The sequence below is a fragment of the Marmota flaviventris genome, chromosome 17 (assembly GCF_047511675.1).
Source record: "Marmota flaviventris isolate mMarFla1 chromosome 17, mMarFla1.hap1, whole genome shotgun sequence".
NCBI classification, from domain to species: Eukaryota; Metazoa; Chordata; class Mammalia; order Rodentia; family Sciuridae; genus Marmota; species Marmota flaviventris.
This window is the reverse complement of record NC_092514.1, coordinates 61,245,819-61,269,850: the sequence shown is the minus strand read 5'-3', so window position 1 is coordinate 61,269,850 and position 24,032 is coordinate 61,245,819. Positions and strand designations below refer to the sequence as shown.

Genomic DNA, 24,032 nt, shown 5'->3' with positions numbered 1-24,032 from the left:
TGCTGACCCTCCCAGGGCAGTAGGAGCCACCACATGACCAAAATGATGCTCAGAGCACCAAGGATGCTAATGAAGTGACTTGTCTTCCTTTCATCTGGAAACAGTTCTTGTGAGTTACACGCTCTTAAGAAACAGATTAAACACATACACAATACTCATCACATTTGCATAGCAAATTCTTCCTGAAAAACGCAAACTAAGTATGGAAAATAACATAAAAAACAACAAGGTCAAGAGCTGCTGATTGGTCCAAACGCTGGAGATCCCCAGGATAAAAGAGCCCAATTGCAAGGAGTCCTCATATTGTGCAAACTCACTCACCTGTGAACAGGATCCCACCCTCCACAGCTCACACCATGGCCCGCTCCTGCTGCTCCTCTTGCTGCAAGCCTACCTGCTGCAGGACCACCTGTTGCAAGACCACCTGCTGGAAACCAGCCTGTGAGAACACCTGCTGCAGCACATCCTGCTGTCCACCCAGCTGTTGTGGTTCTAGCTGCAGTGGTAAAACCAGCAGTGAGTCCAGCTGCTGCAAGCCATGCCATCCTCCAACTTCCTGTGAAACCACCTCCTGCAAGACCACTTGCTGCAAACCAGCCTGTGTGGTCAGCTGTAGCAGCACACCCTGCTGTAAGCACAGCTGCTGTGAGCCTTGCTGCTGCCCCAATTATTGCATCATTCCCTGCTGCCAACCCTGCTGTCCCCCAACTTGCTGTGAAACCACCTGCTGCAAGACCACCCACTGCAAACCAACCTGTGTGGTCAGCTGCTGCAGCACACCCTGCTGTGAGCCTTGCTGCTGCCCCAGCTGCTGCATCATCCCCTGCTGCCAGCCCTGCTGCCCTCCTTCTTGCTCTAGAACCACCTGCTGCAAGACCACCTGCTCCAAAAAATCTCATGTGATCCGCTGCTGCAGCAAACCCTGCTGCCAGCCCTGCTGCTGTGTGTGCAGCTGCTGCCGTCCTTGCTGCCCGTGATCAACTCCCCAAACACCAGTGTCTACAAACTCCTCTCAACCTGTTGCCTTACTTGCACCAATTCTCCTCCTACCTTGGCTTAAAACAATCCCAGTGTCATAAGAAATTATGTTCATCATCCCTCATGTAAGACCTTGTGAATCACCTTGATAGAATGCAGATCACCCCCACTCTCATCTTGTTCCTTACACCTTGTGAACTTGGACCAACTTCATAGGTCCTTGTTGGGGTCTTATGATCTTGGTTGGAATTCTGGAGCCAAAATCTTTATCTCACTATGTAAAGAAAATAGGACACTTCTTTAGAAGAATTACATAGCTGTATAAAACAGTTCCTTCATCATTATAGTCATGATTTCTTTTGCATTTTCTTCCATATTTCTGTATGCTACTTTCTTCTATCATAGTCACCTTCAGTTGCCTGCCTAAGTACTGCCAAAAATTTCATAGATTCTTAATAAAAACTGGACCTTTATTCATTCCATATTGTCTATCTTTTTTATTTGTTATAATTAGTTATACATGACAGTAGAATGCATTTTGACTCATACATAGATGGAGTATAACTTCTCATTCTTCTGACTGCACATGGTGTAGAATCACATCGTTGTGTAATCATATATGTATATAGGATAATAATGTTTGATTCATTCTACCATCCTTCCTATCCCATCCCCCTCCCCTCCCTTCACTCCCCTCTACCTAATCCATTCTTCTCTAGCTTCCCCCTTATTGTGAATTAGCATCCACATATCAGAGCAAACATTTGACCTTTGGTGTTTGGGTATTGGCTTATTTTACTAGCATGATATTCTCCAGCTCTATGTATTTGCCTTCAAATGCCATAATTTCATTCTTCTTTAATAGGTAATATTCCATTGTGTATATATACATTTTTTATTCACTTGGAAAACATGGAATAGAACAAAACTTTTCCCAGCTAACCCACTCCTCAGTTTCTACCCAAAGGACTTAAAATCAGCATATTACAGTGACACAGCCACATAATGGTTATAGCAGCTCAATTCACAATAGCTAAACTATGGAACCAATCTAGATACCCTTCAACATATTATCTCTTTTTATTTGCCTGTGCTATGAGACCCTGAGGTGAAAATCGAGGGCTAAATAGATTTTTAAGTGCAAATACATTGTCATTTTATCTTACTCTATACCAAAGATCCCTAGAAGTTATTCATCTTCCATAATGGATATGGCATATCTATTTATATGCAAGTCCCACTTTGATCTCCCTGAAAACCACCACTCTGTTCTTTTCTTATCTGAGTTGATTCATTTTACATACTGCATATATAGGTGGAACCCCTGTAGAATTTGTCCTTCATTAATTCATTGGGAGAGAAGCCTATGGCCCATGCACATAGGGGAGAATTTCCCTCTTTTTTAAGCCTGAAGAGCATTCTAGTGTAGGATTTTTCCATATTCTTTTGACCCATTCTTCCATCAATAGATATTTGGGTTGTTTCCAAGCTAGGTTTTTGTTCCGAGTGCTCCCTTGAACATGATAATGCTAATGTATCTAGAAGCTTCTGATCTCATTCTTTCCCCTAAATACCCAGGGGTATGGTTGCTGGATCATACAGAACATCTGTGTCTGTGTGAGAAAGCTATATAACAATTTCTATGGCTCCTGCATCATTAAATATCCCCTCCAGTATAGCAGGGTTTGAATTTCTCCACATCCTTGTAAATGTTTCTCCTCCTCCTTCTTCATCTTCTCCTCCTCCTTCTCCTCCCTCTTTATGGCCCCACATGCTACCTCTCTTTAACTTTCTCCCCTTTGGATATTCTCTCTTCCTTTTGACTTCATACTCTAATTTCTAAACTCTTAATGAACTGTATTTTTAAGATCCTTTTCATCTGTTTAGTTTATCCCTTTGGGGAATGGAATAAGGTGGATCAGTGGAATCTATATCATCATAGCAGCTCCTTAAGAGTGAATCAAAACAGCAACACAGCCTGAAAAACAGTCTACTAAGCAGAGAAGAGTCAAGGACTCTTTCCCTTCAAACGGGCAATCAGAGCTGTGGGAAAAGGAGCCTGGCCAATAATGGGGTGGTTGGGAAACTGAGACCAATTAAATTCACACCAAATCTGGTGACCCCTGAGTCACTCCTTTCAAACCTTAAAAGGGCTGGAGAAAGGCTGACACATCCTACTCTCCTCTCCACATGGTCTGAGGCTACCAAAAGGAGGGATGCATCAGAACCAGTAGGGCAAGAAGGGAGTGAAAATCTGCATACGGACTCTCCTAACAAGTTGGATCACTTTGGGTCAGACTTGAGAAAAAAACAAACTGTACAGTGTCTGAAACTCAGAAAGAACCAACTTTATTTTAAAAAAAAACTCACAAAACAAACAAATGAGTAAATAAATAAATAGGCTCTCAGAAGATGGGGGGAGTGGAAATAGGCAATATGTCTTGACTTTTTCACAATCCAGAATCAAAGCACCGAGAGAATACCTGATCAGAAAGCCAAAAATAGTTTAAAAGCAATTTTACTTTTCTTATTACCTAATTTCTCAACTTATGAAAAAAAAAAGTTCACTTCCATTTCCAATCATATCAGTGGACTGCAGAAGAACATGCTCAATAAATTTTTTAAGGTTTATTAGTACATGGCTTGGTTGCAAAGGACTTATAATCATGGGATTGATACCTCCTCTCAATGTGGTGCTAAAGCCTGAACATATTACCACGGTCAAACTGAGTGACAATATTGACAAGATTCTCACCTAACCCAGGGCACATAATATAGTAAAGGGAAAGCAGTTCACCCAAAGCCCTTTATATAAATGTAGAAGCAATAGTAAGTAATACAAGCAGGTGGGTAGAAATACTAACAATACAGGAGAGCATGTTACTTCAAATAGCTCAGAACATGAGAAAAATTGACCCCATTGACACCTCAGTAGAGGAAGATCAGAAAAAGATGATAGTTACAATGTTTAATGAACTAAAAGTACATCTAAGGAATGAACTAAGAGGAAAAATAGGAAGTGGCAGATCATTTCAATAAAGAGACAGAGATAATGAAAGAAAAATAAACATATAGAAACACTGAAAGTGAAAAACTCAATAAATCAAATTGAAAATACAGCCTGACATGGTGGCACACACCTGTCATCCTAGAATTTGGGAGGCTGAGGCAGGAGAATCACAAATTAAAAGCTAGATTCTGCAAATAAGCAAGGCTCTAAGCAGCTTAGCAAAACCTTGTCTTAAAATTTAAAAATTAAAATTAAAAGGGCTGGTAATGTTGCTCAGTGATTAAGCACCCCTGGGCTCAATCTCTACTACCAAAAAATGTTTTGTTTTGTTTTGTTCTGTTTTCAGTAGAAAGGATCATCAGTACATTGAACCACATAGAGGACAGATTTTCAGGTCTCACAGGCAAAGAGTATAATCCTGAAAACAAAGTCAACAATGAAGAAAAATAGTTAGAGACCATGAGCAAGAACATACAAGAAATCTGGGACAACATTAAGGGAACAAAACTAAGAATCCTTGGCATAAAATAAGACATTAAGATACAAAGTAAAGGAATGCAAACTCTTTTCAGCATGGAGCTATCAGATAATTTCCCAAACCTTAGGAATAAGGTGAAAATCCAAATAGAAGAGACATTATAACCCCAATAGACAAGATCAAATCATATCCTCATCAAGGAACATTATACTTAAAAATGAATATACAGAATAAGGATAGAATTTTAAAAGCAGTAATAGAAAAAGAGCAGTTTATACTCTGAGATAAGCTTCTTCTAAGCTCACAGCCCAGGCTCCAAAAGTTGAGAGGGCTTAGATTAATATTTACCAGGTTCTGAAGATAATGGTTGCTAAATAAGATTGCTACATTCAGAAAAAGCTATTCTTCAGCATTAAAGATGAAATAAAAACCTTCCATGATAATAAGAAACTAATAGAATTTATAACAGTAAACCAGCACTACAGAACACACATAATGATGCATTATAAGCAGCAATGAAATAAAATATCAGAGCCAGGAAATGGATGAATCTCACTAGGAGAATACTCAGTAAAGGAGAATCAAGATTGAAGCAAATTCATAATAAATTAATATGGCAGTAAATAAAACTAATCTCTCTATTATAACATTGAATGTAAGTAGTCTCAGCTCTCCAATCAGAAGACATAGATTGGTAGAGAAGATTAAAACCCAAGACCCAACTATTTTTTTCTTACAAGACACTCACCTTACAGTCATAGACATCCATAAGCTGAAGGTGAAAATATGAAAAAGATATACCAAGCAAATGGAGAATGAAAGCAAGCAGAAGTAGCTATGCTCATATCTGGCAAAGTAGATTTCAAATTGAAATTAATCTGAAGAGAAAAAGAAGGGCACTTCTTATTGGTTAAGAGAATCATCCAACAAGATATAAGATTTGTAAATATTTATGACCCAAATATCAGTGCACCCCTACTCAAATAGACCCCAATACAATAATAGTGGATGATTTCAACACAATTCTCTCACCAATAGACAGGTCATACAGAATAAACCAAGGAAAGAATCTTCAGAATTTAGGCATACTGTCAATCAAATGGACCTAATGAACAACTCTAGAATATTTCATCCATCAGCAACCACACTGACTTTCTTCTTACCCACACATGGAATCACTTTTAAAATTTAGCATATTTTAGGACAAAAAGTAAATTGAGATAATTTCTTCCATACTGTCAGGTCATACTGAAGTGAAATTAGAAATCAATAGCAAAGTATAAAACATAAACCATTTTAACACATGGTGATTAATTGATGAACTTTTGAAACAGTTATATGTCAAAGAATAAATTCAGAGAGAAATCAAACAGTTCTTAGGAACAAATGAGAACAGTATTAAAACATTTCAAAATTTCTGGGATAGTATGAAGGCAGTTCTAAGGGGAAAGTTTATAGCATTGAGTGCTTACATTTAAAAAAAAAGAGAGAGAGATCCCAGAATCTAATGTTACATCTCAAGACACTAGAAAAGCACAAATAAACAAATTCTAAAAACTATAAAAGACAGCAAATAATAAAGATGAGAAATAAAATTGATAATTTAAAAAAATTACAAAGATCACTGCACCAAAGAATTAATTCTTTTAAAACGTAAATAAAATTGATACAATCTTAACCAAACTCACCAAAAGAAAGAGAAGACCTAAATCAATAAAATGAGAGATGAAAAGGAGTTATTACCACAGATATTTCTGTAATACAGATGTTCATTAGGACCTATTTTGAAAATAATACTTCAATAAGCTGGAAAATATGTAAGATGTTAACATGTTTAGGCACATATGATCTACCCAAATTTAACTAAGGCTATAGAAAACCTAAGAAGGCCAATGTTGAGCATTAAGATTAAAGCAGCAATTCAAAGCCTTTCAACAAAGAATAGTCCAGGAACAGATCAATTCTCAACTGAGTTCTACCAGAACTTTAAAGGACAAGGAGGACCACATGTAATGGGGAAATGTTGAGAGCTCTCCTTTCTATGCTGAGATTGTACAAAAGTACCCATCTGCTACACAATTGTACTAGAGGATCTACCGCTGGGCCAAGGCAAGAAAAATGAAAAATAGAAAGACTATGCTAAAGTGAGCCAAACGAATGTTCTCGTTCATGACATGACTGCCTGACCATTTGCTCCTCCCCTAAAAAATCTACAATGTGGTACTAGAAATCATCAGAGTGTTCGAATATAAGGAACACATAAGAAATTGGAACATTGTCAATACTAATGATGCAGTGAAAATTTAAGCTTTGAATTGGAACATGCAACGTGTGTACATAATTATATATCTAAGGAGAAATCCAGTGAAATGTGGAGAAGGCCTCCACAAAGAGGGGAATAAATCTTCCCCCCTGGGAATTCTATAAACAATCCTATACTTAGTTGTGTATCCACCAGAAATGTTTATACATGTGAGCCCAGACTCTGCAAAATCACTTAATAACAGCACAAATTTGAGTAGTCCCAAGCTACAGACAAGCTACATGTTCATCTAGAGGACAACAAACAAGCAAATTGTGTCAAGTTCTTCATTGTAAATATTACACACTGAGAATGAACAATCTGAAGAGAATCATATAATGAGTGTCACACTCCTAATATAGAGACCTACCTACTCTATTCTTTTGATGATCCTAAAATGGAGAAAAGCGAAAATTGACTGAGATTACAAGTCAACAGAATGATTAACTAGCACCCTTTGGGGATGAGTGAGAGGATGTGGTTTGTAGGCAATGGGATTATTTCTATTTCCTAACCTGGTGATAGCGGCAGGGAATACATTCACTTTAGAATACATTACCAACCTGGAAACTCATAAATTGTTTCCTCTGGAATAGAATGGGAGATCTAAACATATTTTCAAATGCATTAGTCCTCATAGATAAATCAGGAACCATATCACCTAATCTTAATTCCCTCATGAAATTGATTAGAAGGCAAAAAAGCAGCACAGGAAATGAGAAAAGAGGGGAGAGAAAGAGACAAGAGACATGGATAAAAGGAAAGAGGGAAAGACAGAGGAAAGTCCTGACCTAGGATCACAGAGTCCACTGGTGCCCAGATGAGAAACAGATTCACCTGATCATCCTGGTTTTACTGGGTCTTCAAAGCTCATGTGGAAGAAAGTCCCACAGGCTCATCCTGGGGAGCCCTCAGTACTGGATACAACAGGACCAATGGCCACCCACACATCCATCCATACCTGTCTCATCCCCATGTGCAGCTTCTGCTTTTACCCTCACTTTCTGGTCCTGTTCTGCTATGGAAGACCACATGCCAACCATCCTCTTCCAAAATGCCTGGAGACACACACGTGGAAGACCTGGTACAGAGCCAGAGGCCTCAACCAGCCCTGAGTCAGGATCCTCTGGATGAACACGTGAGTGGTTCCTCACTGTGAATACAGCAGCATCATGCTCCTCCCACAGTCACTTCCTAATCTGAATATAGACAAAGCAAAAATATTCTAGAACAAGTGCTGACCCTCCCAGGGCAGTAGGAGCCACCACATGACCAAAATGATGCTCAGAGCACCAAGGATGCTAATGAAGTGACTTGTCTTCCTTTCATCTGGAAACAGTTCTTGTGAGTTACACGCTCTTAAGAAACAGATTAAACACATACACAATACTCATCACATTTGCATAGCAAATTCTTCCTGAAAAACGCAAACTAAGTATGGAAAATAACATAAAAAACAACAAGGTCAAGAGCTGCTGATTGGTCCAAACGCTGGAGGTCCCCAGGATAAAAGAGCCCAATTGCAAGGAGTCCTCATATTGTGCAAACTCACTCACCTGTGAACAGGATCCCACCCTCCACAGCTCACACCATGGCCCGCTCCTGCTGCTCCTCTTGCTGCAAGCCTACCTGCTGCAGGACCACCTGTTGCAAGACCACCTGCTGGAAACCAGCCTGTGAGAACACCTGCTGCAGCACATCCTGCTGTCCACCCAGCTGTTGTGGTTCTAGCTGCAGTGGTAAAACCAGCAGTGAGTCCAGCTGCTGCAAGCCATGCCTTCCTCCAACTTCCTGTGAAACCACCTCCTGCAAGACCACCTGCTGCAAACCAACCTGTGTGGTCAGCTGCTGCAGCACACCCTGCTGTGAGCCTTGCTGCTGCCCCAGCTGCTGCATCATCCCCTGCTGCCAGCCCTGCTGCCCTCCTTCTTGCTCTAGAACCACCTGCTGCAAGACCACCTGCTCCAAAAAATCTCATGTGATCCGCTGCTGCAGCAAACCCTGCTGCCAGCCCTGCTGCTGTGTGTGCAGCTGCTGCCGTCCTTGCTGCCCGTGATCAACTCCCCAAACACCAGTGTCTACAAACTCCTCTCAACCTGTTGCCTTACTTGCACCAATTCTCCTCCTACCTTGGCTTAAAACAATCACAGTGTCATAAGAAATTATGTTCATCATCCCTCATGTAAGACCTTGTGAATCACCTTGATAGAATGCAGATCACCCCCACTCTCATCTTGTTCCTTACACCTTGTGAACTTGGACCATCTTCATAGGTCCTTGTTGGGGTCTTATGATCTTGGTTGGAATTCTGGAGCCAAAATCTTTATCTCACTATGTAAAGAAAATAGGACACTTCTTTAGAAGAATTACATAGCTGTATAAAACAGTTCCTTCATCATTATAGTCATGATTTCTTTTGCATTTTCTTCCATATTTCTGTATGCTACTTTCTTCTATCATAGTCACCTTCAGTTGCCTGCCTAAGTACTGCCAAAAATTTCATAGATTCTTAATAAAAACTGGACCTTTATTCATTCCATATTGTCTATCTTTTTTATTTGTTATAATTAGTTATACATGACAGTAGAATGCATTTTGACTCATACATAGATGGAGTATAACTTCTCATTCTTCTGACTGCACATGGTGTAGAATCACATCGTTGTGTAATCATATATGTATATAGGATAATAATGTTTGATTCATTCTACCATCCTTCCTATCCCATCCCCCTCCCCTCCCTTCACTCCCCTCTACCTAATCCATTCTTCTCTAGCTTCCCCCTTATTGTGAATTAGCATCCACATATCAGAGCAAACATTTGACCTTTGGTGTTTGGGTATTGGCTTATTTTACTAGCATGATATTCTCCAGCTCTATGTATTTGCCTTCAAATGCCATAATTTCATTCTTCTTTAATAGGTAATATTCCATTGTGTATATATACATTTTTTATTCACTTGGAAAACATGGAATAGAACAAAACTTTTCCCAGCTAACCCACTCCTCAGTTTCTACCCAAAGGACTTAAAATCAGCATATTACAGTGACACAGCCACATAATGGTTATAGCAGCTCAATTCACAATAGCTAAACTATGGAACCAATCTAGATACCCTTCAACATATTATCTCTTTTTATTTGCCTGTGCTATGAGACCCTGAGGTGAAAATCGAGGGCTAAATAGATTTTTAAGTGCAAATACATTGTCATTTTATCTTACTCTATACCAAAGATCCCTAGAAGTTATTCATCTTCCATAATGGATATGGCATATCTATTTATATGCAAGTCCCACTTTGATCTCCCTGAAAACCACCACTCTGTTCTTTTCTTATCTGAGTTGATTCATTTTACATACTGCATATATAGGTGGAACCCCTGTAGAATTTGTCCTTCATTAATTCATTGGGAGAGAAGCCTATGGCCCATGCACATAGGGGAGAATTTCCCTCTTTTTTAAGCCTGAAGAGCATTCTAGTGTAGGATTTTTCCATATTCTTTTGACCCATTCTTCCATCAATAGATATTTGGGTTGTTTCCAAGCTAGGTTTTTGTTCCGAGTGCTCCCTTGAACATGATAATGCTAATGTATCTAGAAGCTTCTGATCTCATTCTTTCCCCTAAATACCCAGGGGTATGGTTGCTGGATCATACAGAACATCTGTGTCTGTGTGAGAAAGCTATATAACAATTTCTATGGCTCCTGCATCATTAAATATCCCCTCCAGTATAGCAGGGTTTGAATTTCTCCACATCCTTGTAAATGTTTCTCCTCCTCCTTCTTCATCTTCTCCTCCTCCTTCTCCTCCCTCTTTATGACCCCACATGCTACCTCTCTTTAACTTTCTCCCCTTTGGATATTCTCTCTTCCTTTTGACTTCATACTCTAATTTCTAAACTCTTAATGAACTGTATTTTTAAGATCCTTTTCATCTGTTTAGTTTATCCCTTTGGGGAATGGAATAAGGTGGATCAGTGGAATCTATATCATCATAGCAGCTCCTTAAGAGTGAATCAAAACAGCAACACAGCCTGAAAAACAGTCTACTAAGCAGAGAAGAGTCAAGGACTCTTTCCCTTCAAACGGGCAATCAGAGCTGTGGGAAAAGGAGCCTGGCCAATAATGGGGTGGTTGGGAAACTGAGACCAATTAAATTCACACCAAATCTGGTGACCCCTGAGTCACTCCTTTCAAACCTTAAAAGGGCTGGAGAAAGGCTGACACATCCTACTCTCCTCTCCACATGGTCTGAGGCTACCAAAAGGAGGGATGCATCAGAACCAGTAGGGCAAGAAGGGAGTGAAAATCTGCATACGGACTCTCCTAACAAGTTGGATCACTTTGGGTCAGACTTGAGAAAAAAACAAACTGTACAGTGTCTGAAACTTAGAAAGAACCAACTTTATTTAAAAAAAAAACTCACAAAACAAACAAATGAGTAAATAAATAAATAGGCTCTCAGAAGATGGGGGGAGTGGAAATAGGCAATATGTCTTGACTTTTTCACAATCCAGAATCAAAGCACCGAGAGAATACCTGACCAGAAAGCCAAAAATAGTTTAAAAGCAATTTTACTTTTCTTATTACCTAATTTCTCAACTATGAAAAAAAAAAGTTCACTTCCATTTCCAATCATATCAGTGGACTGCAGAAGAACATGCTCAATAAATTTTTTAAGGTTTATTAGTATATGGCTTGGTTGCAAAGGACTTATAATCATGGGATTGATACCTCCTCTCAATGTGGTGCTAAAGCCTGAACATATTACCACGGTCAAACTGAGTGACAATATTGACAAGATTCTCATCTAACCCAGGGCACATAATATAGTAAAGGGAAAGCAGTTCACCCAAAGCCCTTTATATAAATGTAGAAGCAATAGTAAGTAATACAAGCAGGTGGGTAGAAATACTAACAATACAGGAGAGCATGTTACTTCAAATAGCTCAGAACATGAGAAAAATTGACCCCATTGACACCTCAGTAGAGGAAGATCAGAAAAAGATGATAGTTACAATGTTTAATGAACTAAAAGTACATCTAAGGAATGAACTAAGAGGAAAAATAGGAAGTGGCAGATCATTTCAATAAAGAGACAGAGATAATGAAAGAAAAATAAACATATAGAAACACTGAAAGTGAAAAACTCAATAAATCAAATTGAAAATACAGCCTGACATGGTGGCACACACCTGTCATCCTAGAATTTGGGAGGCTGAGGCAGGAGAATCACAAATTAAAAGCTAGATTCTGCAAATAAGCAAGGCTCTAAGCAGCTTAGCAAAACCTTGTCTTAAAATTTAAAAATTAAAATTAAAAGGGCTGGTAATGTTGCTCAGTGATTAAGCACCCCTGGGCTCAATCTCTACTACCAAAAAATGTTTTGTTTTGTTTTGTTCTGTTTTCAGTAGAAAGGATCATCAGTACATTGAACCACATAGAGGACAGATTTTCAGGTCTCACAGGCAAAGAGTATAATCCTGAAAACAAAGTCAACAATGAAGAAAAATAGTTAGAGACCATGAGCAAGAACATACAAGAAATCTGGGACAACATTAAGGGAACAAAACTAAGAATCCTTGGCATAAAATAAGACATTAAGATACAAAGTAAAGGAATGCAAACTCTTTTCAGCATGGAGCTATCAGATAATTTCCCAAACCTTAGGAATAAGGTGAAAATCCAAATAGAAGAGACATTATAACCCCAATAGACAAGATCAAATCATATCCTCATCAAGGAACATTATACTTAAAAATGAATATACAGAATAAGGATAGAATTTTAAAAGCAGTAATAGAAAAAGAGCAGTTTATACTCTGAGATAAGCTTCTTCTAAGCTCACAGCCCAGGCTCCAAAAGTTGAGAGGGCTTAGATTAATATTTACCAGGTTCTGAAGATAATGGTTGCTAAATAAGATTGCTACATTCAGAAAAAGCTATTCTTCAGCATTAAAGATGAAATAAAAACCTTCCATGATAATAAGAAACTAATAGAATTTATAACAGTAAACCAGCACTACAGAACACACATAATGATGCATTATAAGCAGCAATGAAATAAAATATCAGAGCCAGGAAATGGATGAATCTCACTAGGAGAATACTCAGTAAAGGAGAATCAAGATTGAAGCAAATTCATAATAAATTAATATGGCAGTAAATAAAACTAATCTCTCTATTATAACATTGAATGTAAGTAGTCTCAGCTCTCCAATCAGAAGACATAGATTGGTAGAGAAGATTAAAACCCAAGACCCAACTATTTTTTTCTTACAAGACACTCACCTTACAGTCATAGACATCCATAAGCTGAAGGTGAAAATATGAAAAAGATATACCAAGCAAATGGAGAATGAAAGCAAGCAGAAGTAGCTATGCTCATATCTGGCAAAGTAGATTTCAAATTGAAATTAATCTGAAGAGAAAAAGAAGGGCACTTCTTATTGGTTAAGAGAATCATCCAACAAGATATAAGATTTGTAAATATTTATGACCCAAATATCAGTGCACCCCTACTCAAATAGACCCCAATACAATAATAGTGGATGATTTCAACACAATTCTCTCACCAATAGACAGGTCATACAGAATAAACCAAGGAAAGAATCTTCAGAATTTAGGCATACTGTCAATCAAATGGACCTAATGAACAACTCTAGAATATTTCATCCATCAGCAACCACACTGACTTTCTTCTTACCCACACATGGAATCACTTTTAAAATTTAGCATATTTTAGGACAAAAAGTAAATTGAGATAATTTCTTCCATACTGTCAGGTCATACTGAAGTGAAATTAGAAATCAATAGCAAAGTATAAAACATAAACCATTTTAACACATGGTGATTAATTGATGAACTTTTGAAACAGTTATATGTCAAAGAATAAATTCAGAGAGAAATCAAACAGTTCTTAGGAACAAATGAGAACAGTATTAAAACATTTCAAAATTTCTGGGATAGTATGAAGGCAGTTCTAAGGGGAAAGTTTATAGCATTGAGTGCTTACATTTAAAAAAAAAGAGAGAGAGATCCCAGAATCTAATGTTACATCTCAAGACACTAGAAAAGCACAAATAAACAAATTCTAAAAACTATAAAAGACAGCAAATAATAAAGATGAGAAATAAAATTGATAATTTAAAAAAATTACAAAGATCACTGCACCAAAGAATTAATTCTTTTAAAACGTAAATAAAATTGATACAATCTTAACCAAACTCACCAAAAGAAAGAGAAGACCTAAATCAATAAAATGAGAGATGAAAAGGAGTTATTACCACAGATATTTCTGTAATACAGATGTTCATTAGGACCTATTTTGAAAATAATACTTCAATAAGCTGGAAAATATGTAAGATGTTAACATGTTTAGGCACATATGATCTACCCAAATTTAACTAAGGCTATAGAAAACCTAAGAAGGCCAATGTTGAGCATTAAGATTAAAGCAGCAATTCAAAGCCTTTCAACAAAGAATAGTCCAGGAACAGATCAATTCTCAACTGAGTTCTACCAGAACTTTAAAGGACAAGGAGGACCACATGTAATGGGGAAATGTTGAGAGCTCTCCTTTCTATGCTGAGATTGTACAAAAGTACCCATCTGCTACACAATTGTACTAGAGGATCTACCGCTGGGCCAAGGCAAGAAAAATGAAAAATAGAAAGACTATGCTAAAGTGAGCCAAACGAATGTTCTCGTTCATGACATGACTGCCTGACCATTTGCTCCTCCCCTAAAAAATCTACAATGTGGTACTAGAAATCATCAGAGTGTTCGAATATAAGGAACACATAAGAAATTGGAACATTGTCAATACTAATGATGCAGTGAAAATTTAAGCTTTGAATTGGAACATGCAACGTGTGTACATAATTATATATCTAAGGAGAAATCCAGTGAAATGTGGAGAAGGCCTCCACAAAGAGGGGAATAAATCTTCCCCCCTGGGAATTCTATAAACAATCCTATACTTAGTTGTGTATCCACCAGAAATGTTTATACATGTGAGCCCAGACTCTGCAAAATCACTTAATAACAGCACAAATTTGAGTAGTCCCAAGCTACAGACAAGCTACATGTTCATCTAGAGGACAACAAACAAGCAAATTGTGTCAAGTTCTTCATTGTAAATATTACACACTGAGAATGAACAATCTGAAGAGAATCATATAATGAGTGTCACACTCCTAATATAGAGACCTACCTACTCTATTCTTTTGATGATCCTAAAATGGAGAAAAGCGAAAATTGACTGAGATTACAAGTCAACAGAATGATTAACTAGCACCCTTTGGGGATGAGTGAGAGGATGTGGTTTGTAGGCAATGGGATTATTTCTATTTCCTAACCTGGTGATAGCGGCAGGGAATACATTCACTTTAGAATACATTACCAACCTGGAAACTCATAAATTGTTTCCTCTGGAATAGAATGGGAGATCTAAACATATTTTCAAATGCATTAGTCCTCATAGATAAATCAGGAACCATATCACCTAATCTTAATTCCCTCATGAAATTGATTAGAAGGCAAAAAAGCAGCACAGGAAATGAGAAAAGAGGGGAGAGAAAGAGACAAGAGACATGGATAAAAGGAAAGAGGGAAAGACAGAGGAAAGTCCTGACCTAGGATCACAGAGTCCACTGGTGCCCAGATGAGAAACAGATTCACCTGATCATCCTGGTTTTACTGGGTCTTCAAAGCTCATGTGGAAGAAAGTCCCACAGGCTCATCCTGGGGAGCCCTCAGTACTGGATACAACAGGACCAATGGCCACCCACACATCCATCCATACCTGTCTCATCCCCATGTGCAGCTTCTGCTTTTACCCTCACTTTCTGGTCCTGTTCTGCTATGGAAGACCACATGCCAACCATCCTCTTCCAAAATGCCTGGAGACACACACGTGGAAGACCTGGTACAGAGCCAGAGGCCTCAACCAGCCCTGAGTCAGGATCCTCTGGATGAACACGTGAGTGGTTCCTCACTGTGAATACAGCAGCATCATGCTCCTCCCACAGTCACTTCCTAATCTGAATATAGACAAAGCAAAAATATTCTAGAACAAGTGCTGACCCTCCCAGGGCAGTAGGAGCCACCACATGACCAAAATGATGCTCAGAGCACCAAGGATGCTAATGAAGTGACTTGTCTTCCTTTCATCTGGAAACAGTTCTTGTGAGTTACACGCTCTTAAGAAACAGATTAAACACATACACAATACTCATCACATTTGCATAGCAAATTCTTCCTGAAAAACGCAAACTAAGTATGGAAAATAACATAAAAAACAACAAGGTCAAGAGCTGCTGATTGGTCCAAACGCTGGAGGTCCCCAGGATAAAAGAGCCCAATTGCAAGGAGTCCTCATATTGTGCAAACTCACTCACCTGTGAACAGGATCCCACCCTCCACAGCTCACACCATGGCCCGCTCCTGCTGCTCCTCTTGCTGCAAGCCTACCTGCTGCAGGACCACCTGTTGCAAGACCACCTGCTGGAAACCAGCCTGTGAGAACACCTGCTGCAGCACATCCTGCTGTCCACCCAGCTGTTGTGGTTCTAGCTGCAGTGGTAAAACCAGCAGTGAGTCCAGCTGCTGCAAGCCATGCCTTCCTCCAACTTCCTGTGAAACCACCTCCTGCAAGACCACCTGCTGCAAACCAACCTGTGTGGTCAGCTGCTGCAGCACACCCTGCTGTGAGCCTTGCTGCTGCCCCAGCTGCTGCATCATCCCCTGCTGCCAGCCCTGCTGCCCTCCTTCTTGCTCTAGAACCACCTGCTGCAAGACCACCTGCTCCAAAAAATCTCATGTGATCCGCTGCTGCAGCAAACCCTGCTGCCAGCCCTGCTGCTGTGTGTGCAGCTGCTGCCGTCCTTGCTGCCCGTGATCAACTCCCCAAACACCAGTGTCTACAAACTCCTCTCAACCTGTTGCCTTACTTGCACCAATTCTCCTCCTACCTTGGCTTAAAACAATCACAGTGTCATAAGAAATTATGTTCATCATCCCTCATGTAAGACCTTGTGAATCACCTTGATAGAATGCAGATCACCCCCACTCTCATCTTGTTCCTTACACCTTGTGAACTTGGACCATCTTCATAGGTCCTTGTTGGGGTCTTATGATCTTGGTTGGAATTCTGGAGCCAAAATCTTTATCTCACTATGTAAAGAAAATAGGACACTTCTTTAGAAGAATTACATAGCTGTATAAAACAGTTCCTTCATCATTATAGTCATGATTTCTTTTGCATTTTCTTCCATATTTCTGTATGCTACTTTCTTCTATCATAGTCACCTTCAGTTGCCTGCCTAAGTACTGCCAAAAATTTCATAGATTCTTAATAAAAACTGGACCTTTATTCATTCCATATTGTCTATCTTTTTTATTTGTTATAATTAGTTATACATGACAGTAGAATGCATTTTGACTCATACATAGATGGAGTATAACTTCTCATTCTTCTGACTGCACATGGTGTAGAATCACATCGTTGTGTAATCATATATGTATATAGGATAATAATGTTTGATTCATTCTACCATCCTTCCTATCCCATCCCCCTCCCCTCCCTTCACTCCCCTCTACCTAATCCATTCTTCTCTAGCTTCCCCCTTATTGTGAATTAGCATCCACATATCAGAGCAAACATTTGACCTTTGGTGTTTGGGTATTGGCTTATTTTACTAGCATGATATTCTCCAGCTCTATGTATTTGCCTTCAAATGCCATAATTTCATTCTTCTTTAATAGGTAATATTCCATTGTGTATATATACATTTTTTATTCACTTGGAAAACATGGAATAGAACAAAACTTTTCCCAGCTAACCCACTCCTCAGTTTCTACCCAAAGGACTTAAAATCAGCATATTACAGTGACACAGCCACATAATGGTTATAGCAGCTCAATTCACAATAGCTAAACTATGGAACCAATCTAGATACCCTTCAACATATTATCTCTTTTTATTTGCCTGTGCTATGAGACCCTGAGGTGAAAATCGAGGGCTAAATAGATTTTTAAGTGCAAATACATTGTCATTTTATCTTACTCTATACCAAAGATCCCTAGAAGTTATTCATCTTCCATAATGGATATGGCATATCTATTTATATGCAAGTCCCACTTTGATCTCCCTGAAAACCACCACTCTGTTCTTTTCTTATCTGAGTTGATTCATTTTACATACTGCATATATAGGTGGAACCCCTGTAGAATTTGTCCTTCATTAATTCATTGGGAGAGAAGCCTATGGCCCATGCACATAGGGGAGAATTTCCCTCTTTTTTAAGCCTGAAGAGCATTCTAGTGTAGGATTTTTCCATATTCTTTTGACCCATTCTTCCATCAATAGATATTTGGGTTGTTTCCAAGCTAGATTTTTGTTCCGAGTGCTCCCTTGAACATGATAATGCTAATGTATCTAGAAGCTTCTGATCTCATTCTTTCCCCTAAATACCCAGGGGTATGGTTGCTGGATCATACAGAACATCTGTGTCTGTGTGAGAAAGCTATATAACAATTTCTATGGCTCCTGCATCATTAAATATCCCCTCCAGTATAGCAGGGTTTGAATTTCTCCACATCCTTGTAAATGTTTCTCCTCCTCCTTCTTCATCTTCTCCTCCTCCTTCTCCTCCCTCTTTATGACCCCACATGCTACCTCTCTTTAACTTTCTCCCCTTTGGATATTCTCTCTTCCTTTTGACTTCATACTCTAATTTCTAAACTCTTAATGAACTGTATTTTTAAGATCCTTTTCATCTGTTTAGTTTATCCCTTTGGGGAATGGAATAAGGTGGATCAGTGGAATCTATATCATCATAGCAGCTCCTTAAGAGTGAATCAAAACAGCAACACAGCCTGAAAAACAGTCTACTAAGCAGAGAAGAGTCAAGGACTCTTTCCCTTCAAACGGGCAATCAGAGCTGTGGGAAAAGGAGCCTGGCCAATAATGGGGTGGTTGGGAAACTGAGACCAATTAAATTCACACCAAATCTGGTGACCCCTGAGTCACTCCTTTCAAACCTTAAAAGGGCTGGAGAAAGGCTGACACATCCTACTCTCCTCTCCACATGGTCTGAGGCTACCAAAAGGAGGGATGCATCAGAACCAGTAGGGCAAGAAGGGAGTGAAAATCTGCATACGGACTCTCCTAACAAGTTGGATCACTTTGGGTCAGACTTGAGAAAAAAACAAACTGTACAGTGTCTGAAACTTAGAAAGAACCAACTTTATTTAAAAAAAAAACTCACAAAACAAACAAATGAGTAAATAAATAAATAGGCTCTCAGAAGATGGGGGGAGTGGAAATAGGCAATATGTCTTGACTTTTTCACAATCCAGAATCAAAGCACCGAGAGAATACCTGACCAGAAAGCCAAAAATAGTTTAAAAGCAATTTTACTTTTCTTATTACCTAATTTCTCAACTTATGAAAAAAAAAAGTTCACTTCCATTTCCAATCATATCAGTGGACTGCAGAAGAACATGCTCAATAAATTTTTTAAGGTTTATTAGTATATGGCTTGGTTGCAAAGGACTTATAATCATGGGATTGATACCTCCTCTCAATGTGGTGCTAAAGCCTGAACATATTACCACGGTCAAACTGAGTGACAATATTGACAAGATTCTCATCTAACCCAGGGCACATAATATAGTAAAGGGAAAGCAGTTCACCCAAAGCCCTTTATATAAATGTAGAAGCAATAGTAAGTAATACAAGCAGGTGGGTAGAAATACTAACAATACAGGAGAGCATGTTACTTCAAATAGCTCAGAACATGAGAAAAATTGACCCCATTGACACCTCAGTAGAGGAAGATCAGAAAAAGATGATAGTTACAATGTTTAATGAACTAAAAGTACATCTAAGGAATGAACTAAGAGGAAAAATAGGAAGTGGCAGATCATTTCAATAAAGAGACAGAGATAATGAAAGAAAAATAAACATATAGAAACACTGAAAGTGAAAAACTCAATAAATCAAATTGAAAATACAGCCTGACATGGTGGCACACACCTGTCATCCTAGAATTTGGGAGGCTGAGGCAGGAGAATCACAAATTAAAAGCTAGATTCTGCAAATAAGCAAGGCTCTAAGCAGCTTAGCAAAACCTTGTCTTAAAATTTAAAAATTAAAATTAAAAGGGCTGGTAATGTTGCTCAGTGATTAAGCACCCCTGGGCTCAATCTCTACTACCAAAAAATGTTTTGTTTTGTTTTGTTCTGTTTTCAGTAGAAAGGATCATCAGTACATTGAACCACATAGAGGACAGATTTTCAGGTCTCACAGGCAAAGAGTATAATCCTGAAAACAAAGTCAACAATGAAGAAAAATAGTTAGAGACCATGAGCAAGAACATACAAGAAATCTGGGACAACATTAAGGGAACAAAACTAAGAATCCTTGGCATAAAATAAGACATTAAGATACAAAGTAAAGGAATGCAAACTCTTTTCAGCATGGAGCTATCAGATAATTTCCCAAACCTTAGGAATAAGGTGAAAATCCAAATAGAAGAGACATTATAACCCCAATAGACAAGATCAAATCATATCCTCATCAAGGAACATTATACTTAAAAATGAATATACAGAATAAGGATAGAATTTTAAAAGCAGTAATAGAAAAAGAGCAGTTTATACTCTGAGATAAGCTTCTTCTAAGCTCACAGCCCAGGCTCCAAAAGTTGAGAGGGCTTAGATTAATATTTACCAGGTTCTGAAGATAATGGTTGCTAAATAAGATTGCTACATTCAGAAAAAGCTATTCTTCAGCATTAAAGATGAAATAAAAACCTTCCATGATAATAAGAAACTAATAGAATTTATAACAGTAAACCAGCACTACAGAACACACATAATGATGCATTATAAGCAGCAATGAAATAAAATATCAGAGCCAGGAAATGGATGAATCTCACTAGGAGAATACTCAGTAAAGGAGAATCAAGATTGAAGCAAATTCATAATAAATTAATATGGCAGTAAATAAAACTAATCTCTCTATTATAACATTGAATGTAAGTAGTCTCAGCTCTCCAATCAGAAGACATAGATTGGTAGAGAAGATTAAAACCCAAGACCCAACTATTTTTTTCTTACAAGACACTCACCTTACAGTCATAGACATCCATAAGCTGAAGGTGAAAATATGAAAAAGATATACCAAGCAAATGGAGAATGAAAGCAAGCAGAAGTAGCTATGCTCATATCTGGCAAAGTAGATTTCAAATTGAAATTAATCTGAAGAGAAAAAGAAGGGCACTTCTTATTGGTTAAGAGAATCATCCAACAAGATATAAGATTTGTAAATATTTATGACCCAAATATCAGTGCACCCCTACTCAAATAGACCCCAATACAATAATAGTGGATGATTTCAACACAATTCTCTCACCAATAGACAGGTCATACAGAATAAACCAAGGAAAGAATCTTCAGAATTTAGGCATACTGTCAATCAAATGGACCTAATGAACAACTCTAGAATATTTCATCCATCAGCAACCACACTGACTTTCTTCTTACCCACACATGGAATCACTTTTAAAATTTAGCATATTTTAGGACAAAAAGTAAATTGAGATAATTTCTTCCATACTGTCAGGTCATACTGAAGTGAAATTAGAAATCAATAGCAAAGTATAAAACATAAACCATTTTAACACATGGTGATTAATTGATGAACTTTTGAAACAGTTATATGTCAAAGAATAAATTCAGAGAGAAATCAAACAGTTCTTAGGAACAAATGAGAACAGTATTAAAACATTTCAAAATTTCTGGGATAGTATGAAGGCAGTTCTAAGGGGAAAGTTTATAGCATTGAGTGCTTACATTTAAAAAAAAAGAGAGAGAGATCCCAGAATCTAATGTTACATCTCAAGACACTAGAAAAGCACAAATAAACAAATTCTAAAAACTATAAAAGACAGCAAATAATAAAGATGAGAAATAAAATTGATAATTTAAAAAAATTACAAAGATCACTGCACCAAAGAATTAATTCTTTTAAAACGTAAATAAAATTGATACAATCTTAACCAAACTCACCAAAAGAAAGAGAAGACCTAAATCAATAAAATGAGAGATGAAAAGGAGTTATTACCACAGATATTTCTGTAATACAGATGTTCATTAGGACCTATTTTGAAAATAATACTTCAATAAGCTGGAAAATATGTAAGATGTTAACATGTTTAGGCACATATGATCTACCCAAATTTAACTAAGGCTATAGAAAACCTAAGAAGGCCAATGTTGAGCATTAAGATTAAAGCAGCAATTCAAAGCCTTTCAACAAAGAATAGTCCAGGAACAGATCAATTCTCAACTGAGTTCTACCAGAACTTTAAAGGACAAGGAGGACCACATGTAATGGGGAAATGTTGAGAGCTCTCCTTTCTATGCTGAGATTGTACAAAAGTACCCATCTGCTACACAATTGTACTAGAGGATCTACCGCTGGGCCAAGGCAAGAAAAATGAAAAATAGAAAGACTATGCTAAAGTGAGCCAAACGAATGTTCTCGTTCATGACATGACTGCCTGACCATTTGCTCCTCCCCTAAAAAATCTACAATGTGGTACTAGAAATCATCAGAGTGTTCGAATATAAGGAACACATAAGAAATTGGAACATTGTCAATACTAATGATGCAGTGAAAATTTAAGCTTTGAATTGGAACATGCAACGTGTGTACATAATTATATATCTAAGGAGAAATCCAGTGAAATGTGGAGAAGGCCTCCACAAAGAGGGGAATAAATCTTCCCCCCTGGGAATTCTATAAACAATCCTATACTTAGTTGTGTATCCACCAGAAATGTTTATACATGTGAGCCCAGACTCTGCAAAATCACTTAATAACAGCACAAATTTGAGTAGTCCCAAGCTACAGACAAGCTACATGTTCATCTAGAGGACAACAAACAAGCAAATTGTGTCAAGTTCTTCATTGTAAATATTACACACTGAGAATGAACAATCTGAAGAGAATCATATAATGAGTGTCACACTCCTAATATAGAGACCTACCTACTCTATTCTTTTGATGATCCTAAAATGGAGAAAAGCGAAAATTGACTGAGATTACAAGTCAACAGAATGATTAACTAGCACCCTTTGGGGATGAGTGAGAGGATGTGGTTTGTAGGCAATGGGATTATTTCTATTTCCTAACCTGGTGATAGCGGCAGGGAATACATTCACTTTAGAATACATTACCAACCTGGAAACTCATAAATTGTTTCCTCTGGAATAGAATGGGAGATCTAAACATATTTTCAAATGCATTAGTCCTCATAGATAAATCAGGAACCATATCACCTAATCTTAATTCCCTCATGAAATTGATTAGAAGGCAAAAAAGCAGCACAGGAAATGAGAAAAGAGGGGAGAGAAAGAGACAAGAGACATGGATAAAAGGAAAGAGGGAAAGACAGAGGAAAGTCCTGACCTAGGATCACAGAGTCCACTGGTGCCCAGATGAGAAACAGATTCACCTGATCATCCTGGTTTTACTGGGTCTTCAAAGCTCATGTGGAAGAAAGTCCCACAGGCTCATCCTGGGGAGCCCTCAGTACTGGATACAACAGGACCAATGGCCACCCACACATCCATCCATACCTGTCTCATCCCCATGTGCAGCTTCTGCTTTTACCCTCACTTTCTGGTCCTGTTCTGCTATGGAAGACCACATGCCAACCATCCTCTTCCAAAATGCCTGGAGACACACACGTGGAAGACCTGGTACAGAGCCAGAGGCCTCAACCAGCCCTGAGTCAGGATCCTCTGGATGAACACGTGAGTGGTTCCTCACTGTGAATACAGCAGCATCATGCTCCTCCCACAGTCACTTCCTAATCTGAATATAGACAAAGCAAAAATATTCTAGAACAAGTGCTGACCCTCCCAGGGCAGTAGGAGCCACCACATGACCAAAATGATGCTCAGAGCACCAAGGATGCTAATGAAGTGACTTGTCTTCCTTTCATCTGGAAACAGTTCTTGTGAGTTACACGCTCTTAAGAAACAGATTAAACACATACACAATACTCATCACATTTGCATAGCAAATTCTTCCTGAAAAACGCAAACTAAGTATGGAAAATAACATAAAAAACAACAAGGTCAAGAGCTGCTGATTGGTCCAAACGCTGGAGGTCCCCAGGATAAAAGAGCCCAATTGCAAGGAGTCCTCATATTGTGCAAACTCACTCACCTGTGAACAGGATCC

The 24,032-nt window shown here is 38.4% G+C and overlaps 1 protein-coding gene across 1 annotated transcript; it reads left to right on the top strand.

Moving 5' to 3' along the window:
- Positions 1–356: 356 nt before the first annotated feature.
- Positions 357–977, top strand: LOC139702512 (keratin-associated protein 9-2-like). Its single transcript, XM_071603854.1, has one exon. It carries the CDS (start codon positions 357–359, stop codon positions 975–977), a length of 621 nt encoding a protein of 206 aa, XP_071459955.1.
- The last annotated feature ends 23,055 nt before the right edge of the window (positions 978–24,032 follow it).